Raw genomic sequence first — 17,640 nt, forward strand, 5'->3', positions numbered from 1 at the left:
AGCATTACAACACATCTTCCCATCAAAATTACTCAGTATATCTAATTCTTTAAATAAATATAAACAAAACTCCACCATCTCTTCATTACAGAAGTGAGCCGTCTGTGTCAAATGCATGCATGTCCTTGTGCAAGTGAATTAAATAAGCAAATGGCCTTGACTTAATCAGTAGGATACATCAGAAAAGCTACACGAGAAAGGGACTTTATTTAGATGATTTCTCACTGTGGTAAAACAGTGCGATTGTCATTTTCTCATTTGGGGCCAGGCTTTAGGAACACCCAATAGGGACAAGCAGTATTCTATGGAAAGTATTATTGTTAGCAGGACTATTAAGTATGGTTTCCCAAACATACTATTCTGTAAGCATGGACAGTTAAAGAAATTCAAAGAAAAAAAATGGAAAATTGACTTGTTTGATATCACAGGATTTATTCAATGTCAATATGAATGCATAGACATACTTTCAATGTCAGCACAAACAAAAAATGCACCAGTTCAGTACAGATCTGAAGACATCACTGTTCTTTTGGCATGCAACATCCAACCAGCACTATTTGCTGAAATGCTGGCTGACAAAGAGCGGAGCTGATGAGCTGGAGGATGGGCTCACGTCAGGTATTAAAGAGGCCTGCATACAGTAAGTGATATATTCTGAGACCTAATTAAAGGTAGACTGCACTTAACATTTTAGCCTCACTCAAAGGCAGCAACACCAGATCAAAGGCTCGGCCTAATTAGCACTGACAGAGTTAATATGGCCCGCCTCTCACAGTTTCATTATGAACGTGTCCAAACAGCTTCCTGAATACGGAGCCAACACTGACTCGTTCAAGCTGTTCAAAGATAGAAAGCATTTTAATCCTTTAAATAATCAGGAGTCTGTGCTCCGGGCGGAACTTTTGTAACCCAAACAAGAAAAAGCAGTAGTGTGGAGCCAGAGCAGCAGAAGATAATGAATGTGAAAATACATTAGAAAATCATTACAGCAGCACCTGCCAGCTGCCACTTCAGATCCAGTCAACTGCAAAACAGAAGAACAGGTCTGACGTAATGGTGAGCCGCAGAGCAGGCGGCTTCATCATAAAATATTTCCCTTGGCCACATTCACAGTCACGGGAACATTTCTTCTAATTTGGTCTTCAGCTTTTTCTTGTCTCATTCTTAACCCTGAACTGTCTTAACTGTCCTAACACAGGATATGTCAGCTCTGTCCATACCTGTATTCTGCTGTTTTCCCTCAGGCGGCAGCTGTAATTTGGGAAGTTGTATATGGCTAACTTTGTTTTATACAAAGATCTGGATATAAAATAGACAGAATTTATATATATATATATATATGCACAGTAGAGCAGAGAAAAAACAGTGCCTCAAAATTGGTTTGGCTTACACAACATTTCAAAGGATTTCAAATGTATTTATTTGAATATATATGTTGGTGTCTTGTGAAAACACAAGCAGCCAAACAATCAGACTGTGAGACCTGTCCAAAGTGAAACAACAGTTAATCACATTAACTAAACAATGCTATGGAGAGGCTCAACCTAAAGTGGGAGGTTCTGAAATGTCAGTTAACAGTTCAACAACGAGTGATGTCTTGAACAGTTCGTTATAAGAACTATACCAATATGTTTTTGTTCACTTTCAGGCTGGTTATTGGACTAATCATTTCAAAACCCTTCATTCCTAAAGGGTGACACAGTGTAGTTGTTGTTTAGGAGAGGTGCTTAATTGACCAAACCAGTGGTGAGCCAGCAGTATGTGTCCTGCTGACATAACCAGGAAGCTGCTGTAGAGGCTGCTGGCAGTAGTTGGTTGGTTTTCACAACCCAATCACAGTTTTGTTGATTGAACATTATCTTTGCTCTAAGCTATGTTTTGAAGTGGCTTCCCATTCTAAATCTTTCTCACAAATAGCACCTCCTCTAAATAACAATAACGTTGGCAGTACTTCACTGATCTGGAACAAGACTATGTGTGTTGAAAAATCAGTCTGATTATCTGGCCACTGGTGTTTCTTGCCTTGTAGGAGTTTGGTATTGGACAATACTGCAGCATTCTCACATCCAAACTATTAACTTGGCCAATACATTTAATTATTGGTAGATTATCATTAAATTGATATATGGCTAAATAAATGGATAAGGCCCATACAACATTTTAGCAATGTCGACAGTTGTACCACTAAATTCCATCTGTTTCCTGTCTCTCATCCCACGTTAATGTACACTGTACAATAAGGAAAGGGTGAACAAACGCATGCACACACACAAACGAGATACAGTCTACATTTGATAAAGATAATTTAGTGTCTTTTGGAAGCAGTGAAGTGGCTGCATCTACTGTATCAATCATATTGATAATGGAATTTTAAAAACATCTACGTACTGTATGTTTTAACATCATTAAGAGAGTTCTGAATTTCTCGCTACAGCATATCAATCAGAGATACACCGCAAAAAGACCTTTGATTTTCAGGAGCTTGGGAATATTGGTGAACCTTCTTTCCCCATATACAAAAGATAAAGTGCTCACAGTCGTGTGTTTAAAATCGAAATTGAAATCGAATCGTAAGAGATCTCCCTGTAAACATCAACTGCAGATATCAGAGTGGATATAAAGCACCAAGTGTATTAACAAGAAAATAAACCCATCAATGGTTTAACATGATTAATAAAACACCAATAACTCTTTAGTTAGTACAATATTATCTAGAAATCTCCAATTTCTAGTAGAAATTATGAAACACAAATGCTAATAAGGGCTAAAGAGGACATTAGTTTATTTAAGAAGGTTAGAGATCACCATTTAATCATGTTTGGTAGTCAGTGCACAAGCAATTATTGTTCATATTTTGTATCACCATTGCAGTACACTGATGGAGGATAATTAACATACTTCCCATGTTTCTGCATCAACATTAGACCTTTGTACCATTTCATGGACTCTTAATAAGTCATATTCTTCACAAATGACATAAGTACATTTCCTGAGATGAAAGAATGCCTCTCTAATACACAGCCCTGAACATACATCAAACATAACCCCTTTGTTCTCCATTAGATAAAAGTTTAAACCCTATTTTTGTGAAACTTCAGAGCTTAAGTTAATCTGCTTTGGCCAAGATAATGTTATTCTTTCACAGCAAATTCCCTCTTTGCATTACTATTACCTTTAATTAATCACCAAACAAATTTACAAGTGAGTTGTACATATTCAATCACTCATCCTTCCTTCCAATATAACTGCTGCTGTCACATATAAAATCCCTCTGCTGCTTTCAAACCTCACAGCTTCAGAAGTCACAGCTGTGAGTATTGGTGTGCGGTATATTCGCTGTTCACTACGCAAGAGAGCTGCTTAGTCCTTAGACATTAAAGCGCCACATATGGGTCAGTGACAGAAATGGCGGCGCTACATTGGGATGATTTTCAACATACCGCCTATTGAATGCACGGCCATATCTTTTGCTGTCTTGATCTTAACATTAGAAATCATAAGTCAGTGTTACCATCTTTGTTTATGCATATGTCTCATCACACAAATCTGGAAGTGGCTGAAAGAACAGTCTGAGACAAAGTTTTGCGGAGCCCTCTACAGTTTTGTGTCCGAGTCCAGTGGTGTGTCCTCTGCTGGAGTCCTCCAGTAACATTTAGTTCCCATGCAAATCTATGAGCCATTCCATACACGGTGCAGCCGCTTTCCTACGCACGGTTAAACAGCGAGTATACCGCAGGCCTTAGACAGCATTGAATGTTGACCCTGCATGTCGTGAGTGGGACAGCATACTGGTCACCTGCAATGACGAGCCCTCCCCCTCCAGAGCCTCTGCTCCAATCAAACCCTGCTGGTGCAAGTTAAGAATGGAGTCGGCGATGATGCGGGCTGTTTTTTTCTGGTATCCGCCAGATGTTAGCATGAGTATGGGGATGCCTCGTCGCCTTGCAGTTCGGAACACTATCTCATCTCTCTTTACAATGCCCTGGCAAAGAGGAGGAAAGAAAAGCTGTCAATCTCTCCATTGCTTTAGATAGTACTCATAATTTCTGTAAATTCGTAGAAACTGCTGGCTGACGTATCTATCTACGCTGCCGTCCTCCCCTGAGGAGGGAGGGGAGGCCTGGAAGAGGCCTGATAGTTCCCATATCTCACTGCTCTGCTGTGGAGCAGTAAGCTGCTCAAAGCACACATCAGGGAGGGTAAGAAACACACACCCCTGCTTCTCTAGGGACTGAATGCAGACACAGCTTGTGTCAAAAACATTGTGTATTATGGAGCAATTTGTAGCACAAGCGCTGATTTGAAAGAATTAGGTATGGCAGGAACTCATGTTCAACCAGAATCTTAAATAACTATTATTAAAGCTGCAGTGAGTGTTCTTTTTAGGCAATTTACCCGCCTGAATCAGAAATTTGCTCTGCAACACACAATAGTCCACCATCTCCAACACCTTCTGCAAACTCACATCATTTGCTCTAACAACTAAACTAACAAGCGTATTGTAAATCATGATTCACAGATTAGTGCCACTAGCACGGAGCTGGAGCATGTTTAGAAACCTTTCCTGCAGTCCAATCCAGTACCTGTGGTGATATGGAGAGTCCTCCAAGGGGGTCCCCATCCAAGATGTCTGTCCCTGCATTATATATGATGATGTCTGGTCGGACCTCATTCAAAGTTCCCTCAGAGTGGAGCTCTACTTTCCGAAGGTACTCCGAGTCGTCAGTGCCCCAGTCCAGCTCCACCTTCCTTTTTATAGCTCCTGCAATACAGGGACAATGATGATTCATTTGAGAAGCACACCATAAAGCCACAGAACATGGCTGCATTCAATAAAACAGCAGGTATTAAACAGTAGCAGTTAGAATGAGCTTCATCCACAGGCTTCATGTATAGAATCACTGCAGCTTTGCATGCAACACAATTTATTAGAGCACAAGCTGAGAAGAGGATTTCTGAAAACTGAATTCTGACATGAGTTTGAGGTAGGTAATTCTCTCCTATAGACTGGTGCACAAGTGGTTCAATTAATTAGTACTGTACATTTTCAATAATTAATGCAAATTATGAAAAAGGTTAATTAGGATACCTTTATGTTTCACAGTAAAAGCAGAACTAAGCTGCACAAGCAGGACAGAACAATGCGTACGCATGTGAAACAGAGTTTTTTCAAGTTTGGTCCAGCAAGTTTTTCTCAAAAGTGTCAGAAACTGCCAGTGTCAGTCTTTGAAGGTAGAAGGAAATACACGTGTCTCAGGGGGGAAATGTGAAGCAGAATAGGACTGTGTTTTTTATCTTTAACAAGCCAGAATGTACATTTATTTCACTTTAATAAGGACAGAGACGATAATGAGATGTCACAAATTCAATTAATTGTACAGAGGGAGACAGCTGGGGAGGAGGAGGAGTGCGTTAAAGACAGGACTGTGACATGTGGTCTAAGGAGCAATGGTGGGATTGGTGTTAAATGACAACATGTGGTCGCGCTCAAATCAGATGTAATGTATTGACAAGTTAATTTGTGTAAAAGCTGTGATTATAGTCTTGCAGGGACGTGGCATATTTTCTGTTGAATGCCAAAGCAGTGAGTGGTAGTGCTGAGGGAAATCACAGCATAATTAAAATGGCACTGAGTGACATCTAGGGGCGGGCTCCCCCTTCAGTTCCTCAACTGCCAACAAGGCATCACTGGGAACGGAGAACTCTGCAACCAGATGCATCACAGTAAATCCTTTACCACAAAATAATGCTTGCACTCACTTTTAGCAAATCCATCCCTGGGATATATGTTGCGATTATACACATCCATGATGAACACTCGACTGTCATCCATGAAGTCCCGTTCGTGCCCATTTCCCTGTAAAAGAACAGAACTGCGATTTTCTTTCAGCCTTTTGACACTATATCTGTTTCTCTACACATCATCCAACACACGCAAACTGTATCAAGTGATGGGTTTTTCACCGGTCATGACGCCTTGTCCGTGTGTATTACACAACACCCGGTAACTTGCAGTGTTTTACCAATCCACTAAATATCTTGAATCTGCCCCAGTGCACACAGGTGTCACACAGACCCATCTGTTTACCTGAGATATGCCACGCTGACTGACAGCATCAGATCAGAGATAAACTGTCTTGTTGTCTGTAGGCATTAAATATTGAAATACTTAATAAGTAAAGTCATGGCTTCTTCATCCCTTTTCATTTCCTTTCCTACGTTTGTCATCCAAAGTGTCTGGTTGCTGTCAGGAGGATCTTAAGAGACGCGCCACTGTCTAGTATTACTGAATGAATAAAGGAGATTGTATGGGACATGCGAGGCAGTTTGATGTCAGCTGAACATCGTGCCTAAGTAAGTTTATAATCCACCAGCAGGTACTGTATGCAAAATAAGGATGTTTCTAATGTGTTGTCTACACATCGAGATGGCTGTCGGCCCTTAGATCAAGTCAAATAATGCTGAGCCCTGTTGTATAAGGAATAGTTCCAAACTTTGGCATTTTGTTATCTGCTTTCTAACTGACAGTGAAATTAGATTATCATTACTAGTTTGGGGTTTTTGCTTTTAGAATGGAGGTAGAGCCAGGAGGTGATTAGCTTTAGCTTAGCATGGCATAATGACTTGATACTTAGCTCTGTCAAAGGTTCAAACCCCACCTACAAAAAGTGACTTGTGCTCTTCTAGATGTTTCTCTCATATTTTTGTCGTCATGCTTATCTAAACCTCCCACTTCTGACTCCATAGTTAAACACAGATATGCGATGGTGTTTATCATATCATCTAACTTTGTAATTTTAAGTGAGGGTTGCTAATTCAACCAATCATGTAATTTGATTAAATTTATCACAGTTGTTACCAAACCTACCTAATAGGATTAACATATTAAAGCTCTTCTTGTTGCCACATACCACACCATTTGCAGGCTCAGCTAAACTCCCATTGCTTGATGGTCCTCTCAGATACATAAACTCAACTATAACATACAATACAATATTTCCAAAACCCAGTCAGTTGGAAATTTGGGGGAAAACATTCTCTCCTTTTAATAGTTACAGTTATTTGGCATTTTAGAGCAGGCATACAGTATATTATCATATATGAACCATTTCCCTATATCTTTAACAAAAACACCTAAATCACTCCATATGTATCTGTTTGACTCACTTAGTGCTAGAATAAACACTAGTCAAGAGGGAGAGCATAAGCAGATAATAGTGATGGACAATAGCACACAAGCCAGTAGCCTGTTGCCCGTTGTATGCCTCCACCAACCGAATTGCAGGAAAAAACCCAGTCAGAAGGAACACTGACTAAGGAAAAAAACTATAAAATGTTTGATCTTGTCTTTCATAGTCACATACAACGTAGACCTTCCCCCACTGGATCTTACGAATTTTTGGCACACATAGAGTAGTCATGTTTCAGTAAGTCCACTGGCTACTGTTAGCATAGCAAGTCATAGTCAAATAAGCCTAGTCATCTGGTCCTGTTGTGACTAATTAAAAAAGTGTCAATGTGGTCAATCAAAAATAACATCAATGATTTTTCATAGTATTGCTACCATCAAGGTTCTTGAACAGTTGTATGTAAAACTTTTGGTTAGCACAGGACAAATTATACAATTTCTGGATTTTTCATGTGAGAAAGAGTAAACGCGACCGCTGCAGCAACACAATTAAGAAAAAGTTGTGTTTTTGTGGTTATTGTTTCTATCCTTCCATAAGGGATTTTCAATAATTCCTTCCACATCACTTCAGCTTCAGAGATAGTTTTGTCTAATATGCATGGCATGTCTATCAATTCACAGATTTCCAGTAAAATTCTAGTCAGTGCTGCTTTTCAGTTCCATTTTGTTGACTGCGTGCAGGACATTAACATCAAAAGATTTGTGGAATCCATTTTTTATTATATCCTGATGACTTTGTGGAATTTGTAACCAAAGTGTTGGAAGAAATAGTTAATTTATCCCTAAAGACAACTTAAATGCTTGTTGATGCAAAAAGGAATACAAATTTAAGCATTTTAATATGTATTTCCCCTGTGTTGAAAGAAAGAATATGACTTAAGGGTATGAATCAATGTGAGTTTTGCATTGGACTTCAGTTTGAGCTCTATGGATAAAGTAACAAGCCCATGTAACACTTGGGGGTTCTATAGGCTTGCTTTAGACAATGACTAAGTGAACATGTAAGTGAATGCTCTGCCCCACCTCTGAAAGACAGCCTTAGACTATAAATCAGCTTATATGTCGCCTAAGCTTCTGCTGCATGCAGTCTTATTAGTCTTATCCTCCCCCCGCATGTGTAGTGTATAATAAAAGATTGCTGTTTCACTGCCATTTGTTAGCGTCATCTGAAAGCCTATACTGCAGCCTTCTAACAGGCCTTTCCTTCAGTTCTGCAAAATAGATATTCTGCTTTACAGAGTTCAAACATCTGTATTAAATCATAGATCCATCTGTCATTACTTAACACAACTCGATCAAAGGAGCAGGATGACTACAAAAAATAGAACATTTTCATTTTCATCTAAGAGGAATGGAAGATATTTGTATGCTTTCTGAGGTTATGCCAGAAGACAGGATGATAGTGGAGGGGAGTGACTGATGATCAACTCCAACAATTTTTTGATATTACCAGTATATATGGTAATTTATTATTAATGTCAAGTTTAACTCAATGCCAATAGCACATTTCTAGACAGATATATAGGGAATATTGTATAAAGAGATAGTAATGGATAGAAATACTTTGTACCCCAGAAACCCCAGAGTGGTACATCATTTTGTACTGTGAAACACTGCACTACTTTTTGGGCTGTATCACCAAACACAATGCAGGATATAAGCATGGCGGGTTATAAATGTTCACAAATTGAGTGTTGTCTCAAAACATTACTTTTAAACAATCTTTAATGGGGAGATGAGGAGAAGATGGAGGGGGCTTGGTGCAATCAACATAGTGCTGTACAGTATTATAGGAACAAATATATATAATAATATAGTATTGTAAGGTTATATTAAGTTGTTATAGACTTATTGACAAATATAAGCAGGGACCCTAAGAAAATGGCAAGTTAAAATACAGACCTTTCTTCAAGATAGCCAACTTTGGAAATGTTTGAATAATAATATAACATACCGTTAATATAACTGACAAATTATTTGAAATACACCTCCATGATAACGTTTGAGATTGTAATTTGTGGTTTTGTTTGCCTAGAATAAAAATATATTGTTAAGTGGTTAAATTATGAAACATTATTCCCTATAGAGACATTTAATAATTATAATGATTTAACATTTACAAAAGATCATTTGGTGTTTGATTAATCTTAAAAATTTTCATGGGGTTCCAGTTGGGTTAGGATCCTGTGACTGACGGCCATCATCCTTGGTGGAGCTATCAGATGTAATATTCTGTCTAAAAGGGACTTTTTTAAATTGTTATTTCCTATTTATTGATATTCTAATTTTGGGTGTCTGGTTGATTTACTTCTTGTATATATCTAGGTCCCAATTCAGGGTTCAGGCTAGTTCGGTGACGCTAGCTCCGTCGTTTGTAACATTGGATCAGCCGAGATTTGCGATGTTCCCCCCAAAAGTGCAGACCATTGCCTGCAGAAGTTCACAGATAACTTTAGATGTTGTTTTTTTCACCACCATATCTTGTCCCATAATCTTCTCTGGTCGTTTTGTTACCCTGTGTGCTACAGAAGAATAAAGACGACAGAATGCAATGTTTGTGAGCTACCTTAGCAATGCAAATTACATTTAACCCTTAAGTTTACAAGGGTTAAATGTCATGAGTACAATCAAGTCAAAGTCTCACAGTTTTACTGTTTATTTTTGACATATTTTATATTAATTACACCTGTTTTATTTAAAATAACCGTTGGTGTTGTGTTTAATTGCAGTGTCGTCCGTTCACAGCTTCCTTGCGTCCTGACATACAGCCGCCGACGGTTACCTTTGATTGGTGGAGAGGTAAGTAACTACGTTTTAGTAAACACTGAAATTAAAGTCTGTGTGTTGTAGGCTGCCCCCTTCTATCAGTGTCGAATAGGGTACCACAATGTTGGCTCAACATCATGATGGCTGTCAGTCATTATATAACATTAAATACTCTTCACTGCACCTTCCTGCCGTGTTGTGTTTGAAAACATAACCCCCACAACAATCAGTATGTGTTACATTTGTCAATACATTTTATAAGCTTTGACCTTTATTTTTCACCATCCATTAAAAGGTGTATATACAGTATGTCAGAAGCACTTTCTGATATAGCCTACTTCAGCATGATATGTTTCACAGAAGTGAGTCAATAAACAAAGTGTGATGCATTTTCTACCCAGGGTAATGACAAGGCCTAGTGTCATTTCTCCAGTCCTGCTTGTTATAGACTACACCTAAAATTGACCATTACTGTTTTGCTTTTGACTTGGTGATTGAGCACAATAGCGGTCTAGGCTGTAACCCTAACTCAGTAACATGAAATACTCTTCACTGGACACAAAGTTGTAAGTCCAACGTTAAGTCATGTTTGAGTTTGCAATTAGGATTTTACTGTGTATCGCTATTATTTGGCCTAATTATCTGCTGAGAAAGCCACTTCAGGCCAACGTCCATGCCTTCATGCAGATTTACTCTTTTGTTCTTCTTCATGAATTATTTACTCCACATCTGTATTGATCTCCTGCTTGTCAATAGGTTAAGGCGCATCGTGATCAATGAGCAATAGCTTAAAATGAATAACACACTAAATCTGGAATGGACCTCTGGAACCTTGAGACGGCATCAATGTGCACACAGTTCTCAGGGCGGATTTGTGCTGGATACGACTCATTATAGTGGAGACACAAATTAAGACTAAACAGTGATAATCAGTCTTAAAAAATGTCACGTCATTGTTATCTACAGCTGGAGTGAGCTCTGTCCATCAATGCAGCAAAGAGGGAGAACATAGTGTACGATGTAGACACACTAGGGAAGAGAGGATGCTTTGGTGCCACAGTGATGCTATTTTCTAAACAATTGTATGATGTTGTGACTTCTTTAAGGCATCAATTATGGGAATCTGGTCACATCATGTGAAGCCATGACATACATGACTTTGTATCCTGCTTGAACTTGAATTATGTCAAGTCTGAGTGTGAAAGTGACTAAATTCTAGGCCCTTTATGAGTCGGGCAAGCACAATAACAAGTGTTAAAGGGGTGAGTCTTGGGCACACTCAAAGCACACATGCTATATTTTGGGTAAATGTAGGTACAGCAGTGCAAAGTGCCAAAGAGCTGGTTGATGTGGAATAGGATTCAGAGGACGTGATGGTTTTTTACTTCACTTTTAGTCGGTTATATCACAGTTCTCATTGCTTTGAACCAACTGTTCCAGAGACAGAGGCTTCTCCAGGAAATCATGCTGTTAGGAAATAGGCTTAGTGCTGCAGGACCACAGGCTTTCTCCAGCCCCTCATCTATCCTTTAAGCCCTACTTTGAGCTCAGCAAGAAAAGCCTTCTGAGCAAAGAACTATAACATCTGCCGAGTAACTTTAATTCATATAAGTGTGTCACTTCCTGTTTTATTTAGTTTTTGAATCATTGCGTTCATGGACTCCAGCTTCAATTCCTCCCATTGTTCAGTTTTCATCCACATACTTGCAACCTGCACCTCATCAGCACTCATTACCCAGTATATGACAACTGCATATACGCTACTGCCAGAATGTCTTTTATTTTCCCATGTACCGACCTCAGGATTTGGAACTGTTTTCCTGTGTATAACCTTCGCCTGTTTTAGTAGAGACCTTGATTTTGTCCTTATCCCTTGACTTCCTGAGGGTTCTCTGTGTTTTGGGTCTCCTGGTTTCAGTATTCAATATTTGCATACTGCTAGATTTTCTGAATCACGTTGAAGGTGGCTTATGGTAGTGAAATGAACATTCAGTTCACAGGTATCACTTCTGGTGTACATTCCTGCAGTAAGCAAGCCAATTACATCCACCGCTAATTTGAGTGACCTTTAATTGTGACCAGTTTAAGGCACTCTTTTTAAATAACCTTTGCACTCTTTTTAAAGTGGCCTTTAATTGTGACCAGTTTAAGGCACTCTTTTTAAATAACCATGCTCTTAGTCCAGCATCTTGAGATACCTTAACTGCAAGGTGGATGGATTATTTTAGCAAAGGTGAAGTGCTCACTTAAACAGATTTTAATATATTTGAGAACAAAATTCAGAGAATTATGCAATAATCATCCTTTAAATCAGCATCTTTGGATATGTAACACCTGTGAGGTGGCTCTAACACAGATGTGAACAAATTTGGGGGAAAGAAATAAGTCTGTTCTTTGCATAGAGGAAATATCATACAAAATATGTGCGTAAAAAAAGTTATTTAGTGTATTTATCATTAATGCATTGGTATTATATTTCTTTGAATACTTCAGGACAATCTTACGACAAGTAAATGGATACACAAACAATCAGGGTATATGTGAGGGCATGCTAAATATTAAGTACTCTTAATTGAGTGGGACAGTTGTGACAGTGGTGACAGTGTGGTCAGCTGACATCATTAAGTTCAATAAAGCTCATTTGTAAAAAATAAAAATCAAAAATATAGCTATTTTGTTGCTGCAGGCCATTAAATCTGATTTTTTTTCTATTGCAATTTTTTCTAAACTTTTAAAATCATTAAAAAGTTGAATGAATATTTCAAACACATCTACACAAGCAGCTGACATTTCTTCCAATATAACCAAAGCCTGTATGCACTCAGCTGTTTGCCAGTGGAGATTTTTTCAAATACATTCCACTGAATATGACAGTAAGGGCCGATTTGGCCCACAGGGAGCCACATTGATTGGTGGGTTGGTGAAAGGGTGGTTATCTTGTCATCAATGTCGGCTCCTGAGCATCAATGCACATCGACACAGAGAGAGGTAATGGTATCGGCTCACCTGATGAGCATCCAGATCGATGATGGTCGCCCTGGAGATGCCTTCCACTCTCTCAAACAGAAACTGAGAAATGAATGAGAACATGTTTTTCTTTCTCTCTAAAGAATCCACACTCACTGCTAAGATCCTCACTGAGGGATTCCAAAGTCAAACTTGTACTTTTGAGACAGAGGTTCTTCTAAATTCAAACTTCCACAATAACATGGTTATGCTACTACTCATCTTTTGCAGAAAGCAGTGGGATGGTGTCCTGATATCTATTTATTGTCACAGGTTACAGCTGCATGTTGGAAATTTTGCAAAATACTTTTTTAGCTATGGTCATTTTCCGATTTAGAATCAAATCTGTAAAATTATGAGATGAAGATTTTTAGGGAAGACCTTTAAATGACCCTATTATAATTTAAGCCATTGAGACTGCTGCTTCTCTAAATGTATCTTATTGTCAAAAGTCTCCAAGTCAACGATGTGTGATCTTGTTGCTTAGATTAGACTTTGCTGTTCTTTAAATACATCATAAACATATAACTTAAAGGATAAAGAAAGTTCAGTTATGCTCAGAGGTTCAGAGTATTTGGTGAGGACTGGTTTTGGTGAAGGAATAATGTGCATTTTTACTCCTTGAAAGTGTTTCCAGTACCAAACTAGGAAGACGACATCCATATCTGTTGTGACAGTTGGCAATTCTTGCCTTAAAGGGATAGTTTACGGGGGAAAAAAATCAAAAAAATCCACTTATTATTTGATTACCACTAAGCAGATGGATCGGTGGGTGAAATGATTGAGTCCAAGAAACACTTCTGGAGTCTCAGCGGAAAACAGGGTTGCAGCCAAATCCGATACAATGGAAGTCAATGGTGATTAACATAACTTAAACCTAAAAGGCCTCCATACTGCTCGTTTGGTATGATCCAAGTGTCCACAAGCCCTGACATTGGATGACACCACACTAGCAGTACGGAGGCCTGTTGTGTTTTTCTGTTGTTTTATGTCAGAAGTATTAGGTACCAGGTTACCTCAATTGTTTTAGATTTGGCTGCAACACTGCTTATCCCTGAGACTCTTGAAGAAGTGTTTGGTGGACTCACCAAACACTTCACCAACCCCTCCATCAGCATTGTGATGAATAGATAATAAGTGAATTTAAATTATTCGGTGAGCTATCCCTTTAACTTATCATTTTGAAGCAAATTCGTCGATACATAAAGAATAATGACACCATGAACATTTAGTTTGGTACTCTATTAGCCAAAAGGGGTCTCTAGTGGTTCCATACTGTCCTCACTGCCATTATGCAGTTCTGACTGCCAATAGATACTTATCTTTACCCGGGTAGCTCAAGGCAGCATTGGAGGGAGGGGTCATGGGGTCAATATACACAATTGTCATTCTGCTCAAAGTTCGATTCCAACGTCCTGAGGAAAACTATACCTGAGTTATTGCAGTATTTTATTGCTTATGGATGTGTTTGTGTTAATTAATTCAATAGCACATAATCTCACTTAATCATGGAAGACTTTTACCTGAATCTGAGAAAAATAGATTTTTCCTACGTGAAGGTTTTGAATGAGGTTAACCTGTCGACAAAATGAGTCTTACCTTGATGGCCAGAGTAATGTCAGCGTAGGCACAAAAGCCCCCTCCCTTGTCACTGGAGCAGTGGTGGAAGCCTCCTCCTGGGAAACAAATTCGGCAACTCAGTGTCAGGGCCATTAGACCAGTCGAGCAGGTCACTGGAAGTCTAAGGGGTCTTTTGTTCAAAATGACCATAATTGGTGATGTAAAACAGGCTGTTATTGAATATATATTAAACGGCTGCAGTTCCCTTGTGGAACATCAATTGGTATATTGACAACAGGATGGGAGTGTTCAATTGCTCCTTCAGCAGGAACGCACAGTGATGGAGAGATACACTATAATGGAGAGGGGCACTATTTTAATTGGGATGATGAGTATTCATTCGGGTGAAGAGTTATTGTCCCCTCTGCCCTGCTATGCTTATGTTCATTATACCATAGTGTAGGGTAGAATGTTAATACAGGCCAGTTAGCCAATGAATGAAATATGATAAGCATTTATTGCCTCTAAAATAGTTTTTTCATAAAGCCTCTACGACCTCATAGTGTTGAGACACACAATATGCAGATGTCTGGTGCATCTGCATATCCTTTATATCTTCATTAAAATCATGTTTATTGATGCAGAATAATCTTTCCCCCAATTCATCAACAGAGGGTGTGAAGGAGCTGAGTAAGCAAGAGGTAAAAAGTGAAAATCTGATGGGCTGTTTGTTTTTTTGCCTGCTTCGCACAAATCAGCAATGAGGAATAAGGCATGACCCTGGTTGTTCAGCCAAATACTTCATCCTCTTTCAGCCCGACCACTGATGGCAGCGAGTCAAGAAGGAAATACAACAACAACACCACCAAAGAAATGATGAGATGGTATCGACATGAATTTAAGGAACACTATATTATTATTATTATAAATGTTTTTTTCCCTAAACATAGCACAACCTTCTATGAAAAGGTCAAACAACGAAGAATCCGTTCTGCAAATAGATTATTCTCCCAAGGATAAATGTACAGGTGGAAACTGACCCTTTTATCGACTGTATATCAAACCTGGCAAATAGCAGCCATAATCAGCACTTCTGCTAGTGCACACAAAGATACTTGGGTGATGACAATGTTTTCAGCAAGGGCACGTTTTCAGATCTCAGACAACCTAGTGAGTTGCAGGGAGAAAATTTGGGGAACAAGTCTGAAGCAGAAGCTGTTCTATGGTGCTCAGGATGAGCAATGCAAGTGAATGCTATGAATTGCTACCCAATTCTATAGGCTGCCCTTTATTGGAAGTATTTAAAACACAAATGTCTTCACTTTGCACAAGGTCGCCATCACCTCTAACACACTGAAGTCCGTTAAACAGATAGAGGCAGGAAGTGACATATTAACTCTGCTGCGTAGCTCACATGATTATGTTTGCACCACCCTGAAACCATCGTCAGCTGTAATCACCACAATCTCTCTAGACATCTTCGTATCTTTTTCAACCCAAATATAAATCTGAACCTTGTTTCAAATGATAAATACGGCAACAACTGCCATCATGTGTTTTGTACACCAAACCATGTACCTCAATATCCCACTAGACATCCATGTGTAAGAGCAACATTCTTTTGAAAGGAAACCTTTCCAGGCAAATATAATCCAGGCAGCAAGGCAATTTCCTTGAAGGTGTATTGTGTATAACAATGTATTGTGTCACAGACATGGCTGGACCATAGACTAAAGGCTTTTACATACTTTCCCATAATCATTATTAGCTGAGTACAGATGGACTGATTTTCTTTTTACTCTAAAACTTACCAACATTTATGGCCCACCCTCGGTCAACAGCCAATTTCCCCGCCTGTGGGAAAAACAACATTTTAGCTCAACATTTAATAGCAACATAGAGAGATGAATAAATATGGCCCTGAGATGCAGCATTTTTTCTGTGACAATGAAGTGATTCATGTTTATCAAAAAATACTTATTTATGAAATTAAAAATATGTCTCACGGCAATTCAAAACATAAAACAATTAAAATACTGTATGTGGTTACCAAGGTTCTGTTTGTCCAATTTAGAAATCTGACATCTAGCTATGTGGGGCATATACAGAGCAGTAGCAAGAAAAACTATATTAACCTGAATTTAGCGTTAGGCTGATGGACGATGCGATCAACCATTGACAATAGCAGCAGCCTACAACAAGCTCTTACAGTACAGGATTTTAATCTATAAATGAAAAGGTGAATGATTTTAACTCTAAATTAGGCATAAAAGGACCCATCATATACCCATTTTACCACAGTTGGTATGGTTCCTTGGGGTCTTAATAAAATGTCTGTAACATATTTTTGTCAAAATACCACAAGGATAATTTACAACAGCACCTTTTTACCCTATCTAAAACAGCCCTCCTCAGATTGACCGGTTTTGAATTCTGTCACAATTTCACAAATCATTGCACAAATATGGCGACGCCTGCGAGCTAGTTCTGGCAGGCATCTCGAGCTGCGCTGCGCCAATCCTGTTACATACATCCTGTGACATACATCATGTGACATACCTCAATCTCCACAACCATCTATATTACACACCCACCTTATCAGGTGGTCTATTTAACCAGAGATTTCCCAGTAACCCCTCTTGATCGCACTGCTGCTGCAGTATTGCTACCTGTTGCTTCAGCCCCTCCACCACCCCAGCATCCACTGGTAGGCTCCAACGGGGGGTTACAAGTATTTGCTCATCACTCCCATCATTCCTATGTAATCTTATGGGGGAGTGATTAAGTTGGAGCCTAGACCCCGAAACACTAAATCTGTTGTAATAAATATATTACATGATCGAACGTGAGTTGTTTGACTGAACTGAGGTCTTCCAAATGCTCACTGGATGCATCCCGACTAGATTGTTCCTAAGTCTTTGCTTTATCGCTAACATATTCTTATTGATCTCTTATTTCATGTCTGCTTTTATTGAAAAGTGCTGTATAGTAAATACATTTATTATTATTATTATTATTATTATTAGTCAGTGCAATGTTCCCTTCACCCACACCATAATGTTGGCAAATAGTGCTTTTTTACACTACACACATATTATGCCAACCATAATATTCAACAG

At 38.9% G+C, this 17,640-nt stretch overlaps 1 protein-coding gene across 1 annotated transcript in view; it reads right to left on the bottom strand.

Moving 5' to 3' along the window:
- Positions 1–412: 412 nt before the first annotated feature.
- hdac11 (histone deacetylase 11) overlaps positions 413–17,640 on the bottom strand; it is a 29,755-nt gene continuing 12,527 nt past the window's right edge. Inside the window, exons 6-11 of the mRNA XM_062394636.1 lie at positions 16,333–16,375; positions 14,561–14,637; positions 12,962–13,024; positions 5,761–5,857; positions 4,584–4,762; positions 413–3,982 (exon numbers count right to left, since the gene is read on the bottom strand). Of these exons, the coding sequence (XP_062250620.1) occupies positions 3,740–3,982; positions 4,584–4,762; positions 5,761–5,857; positions 12,962–13,024; positions 14,561–14,637; positions 16,333–16,375 (702 nt within the window). The 3' untranslated portion in view covers positions 413–3,739. The remainder of the gene's footprint in view (positions 3,983–4,583; positions 4,763–5,760; positions 5,858–12,961; positions 13,025–14,560; positions 14,638–16,332; positions 16,376–17,640) is intronic.

The sequence above is a fragment of the Platichthys flesus genome, chromosome 2, assembly GCF_949316205.1.
Source record: "Platichthys flesus chromosome 2, fPlaFle2.1, whole genome shotgun sequence".
NCBI classification, from domain to species: Eukaryota; Metazoa; Chordata; class Actinopteri; order Pleuronectiformes; family Pleuronectidae; genus Platichthys; species Platichthys flesus.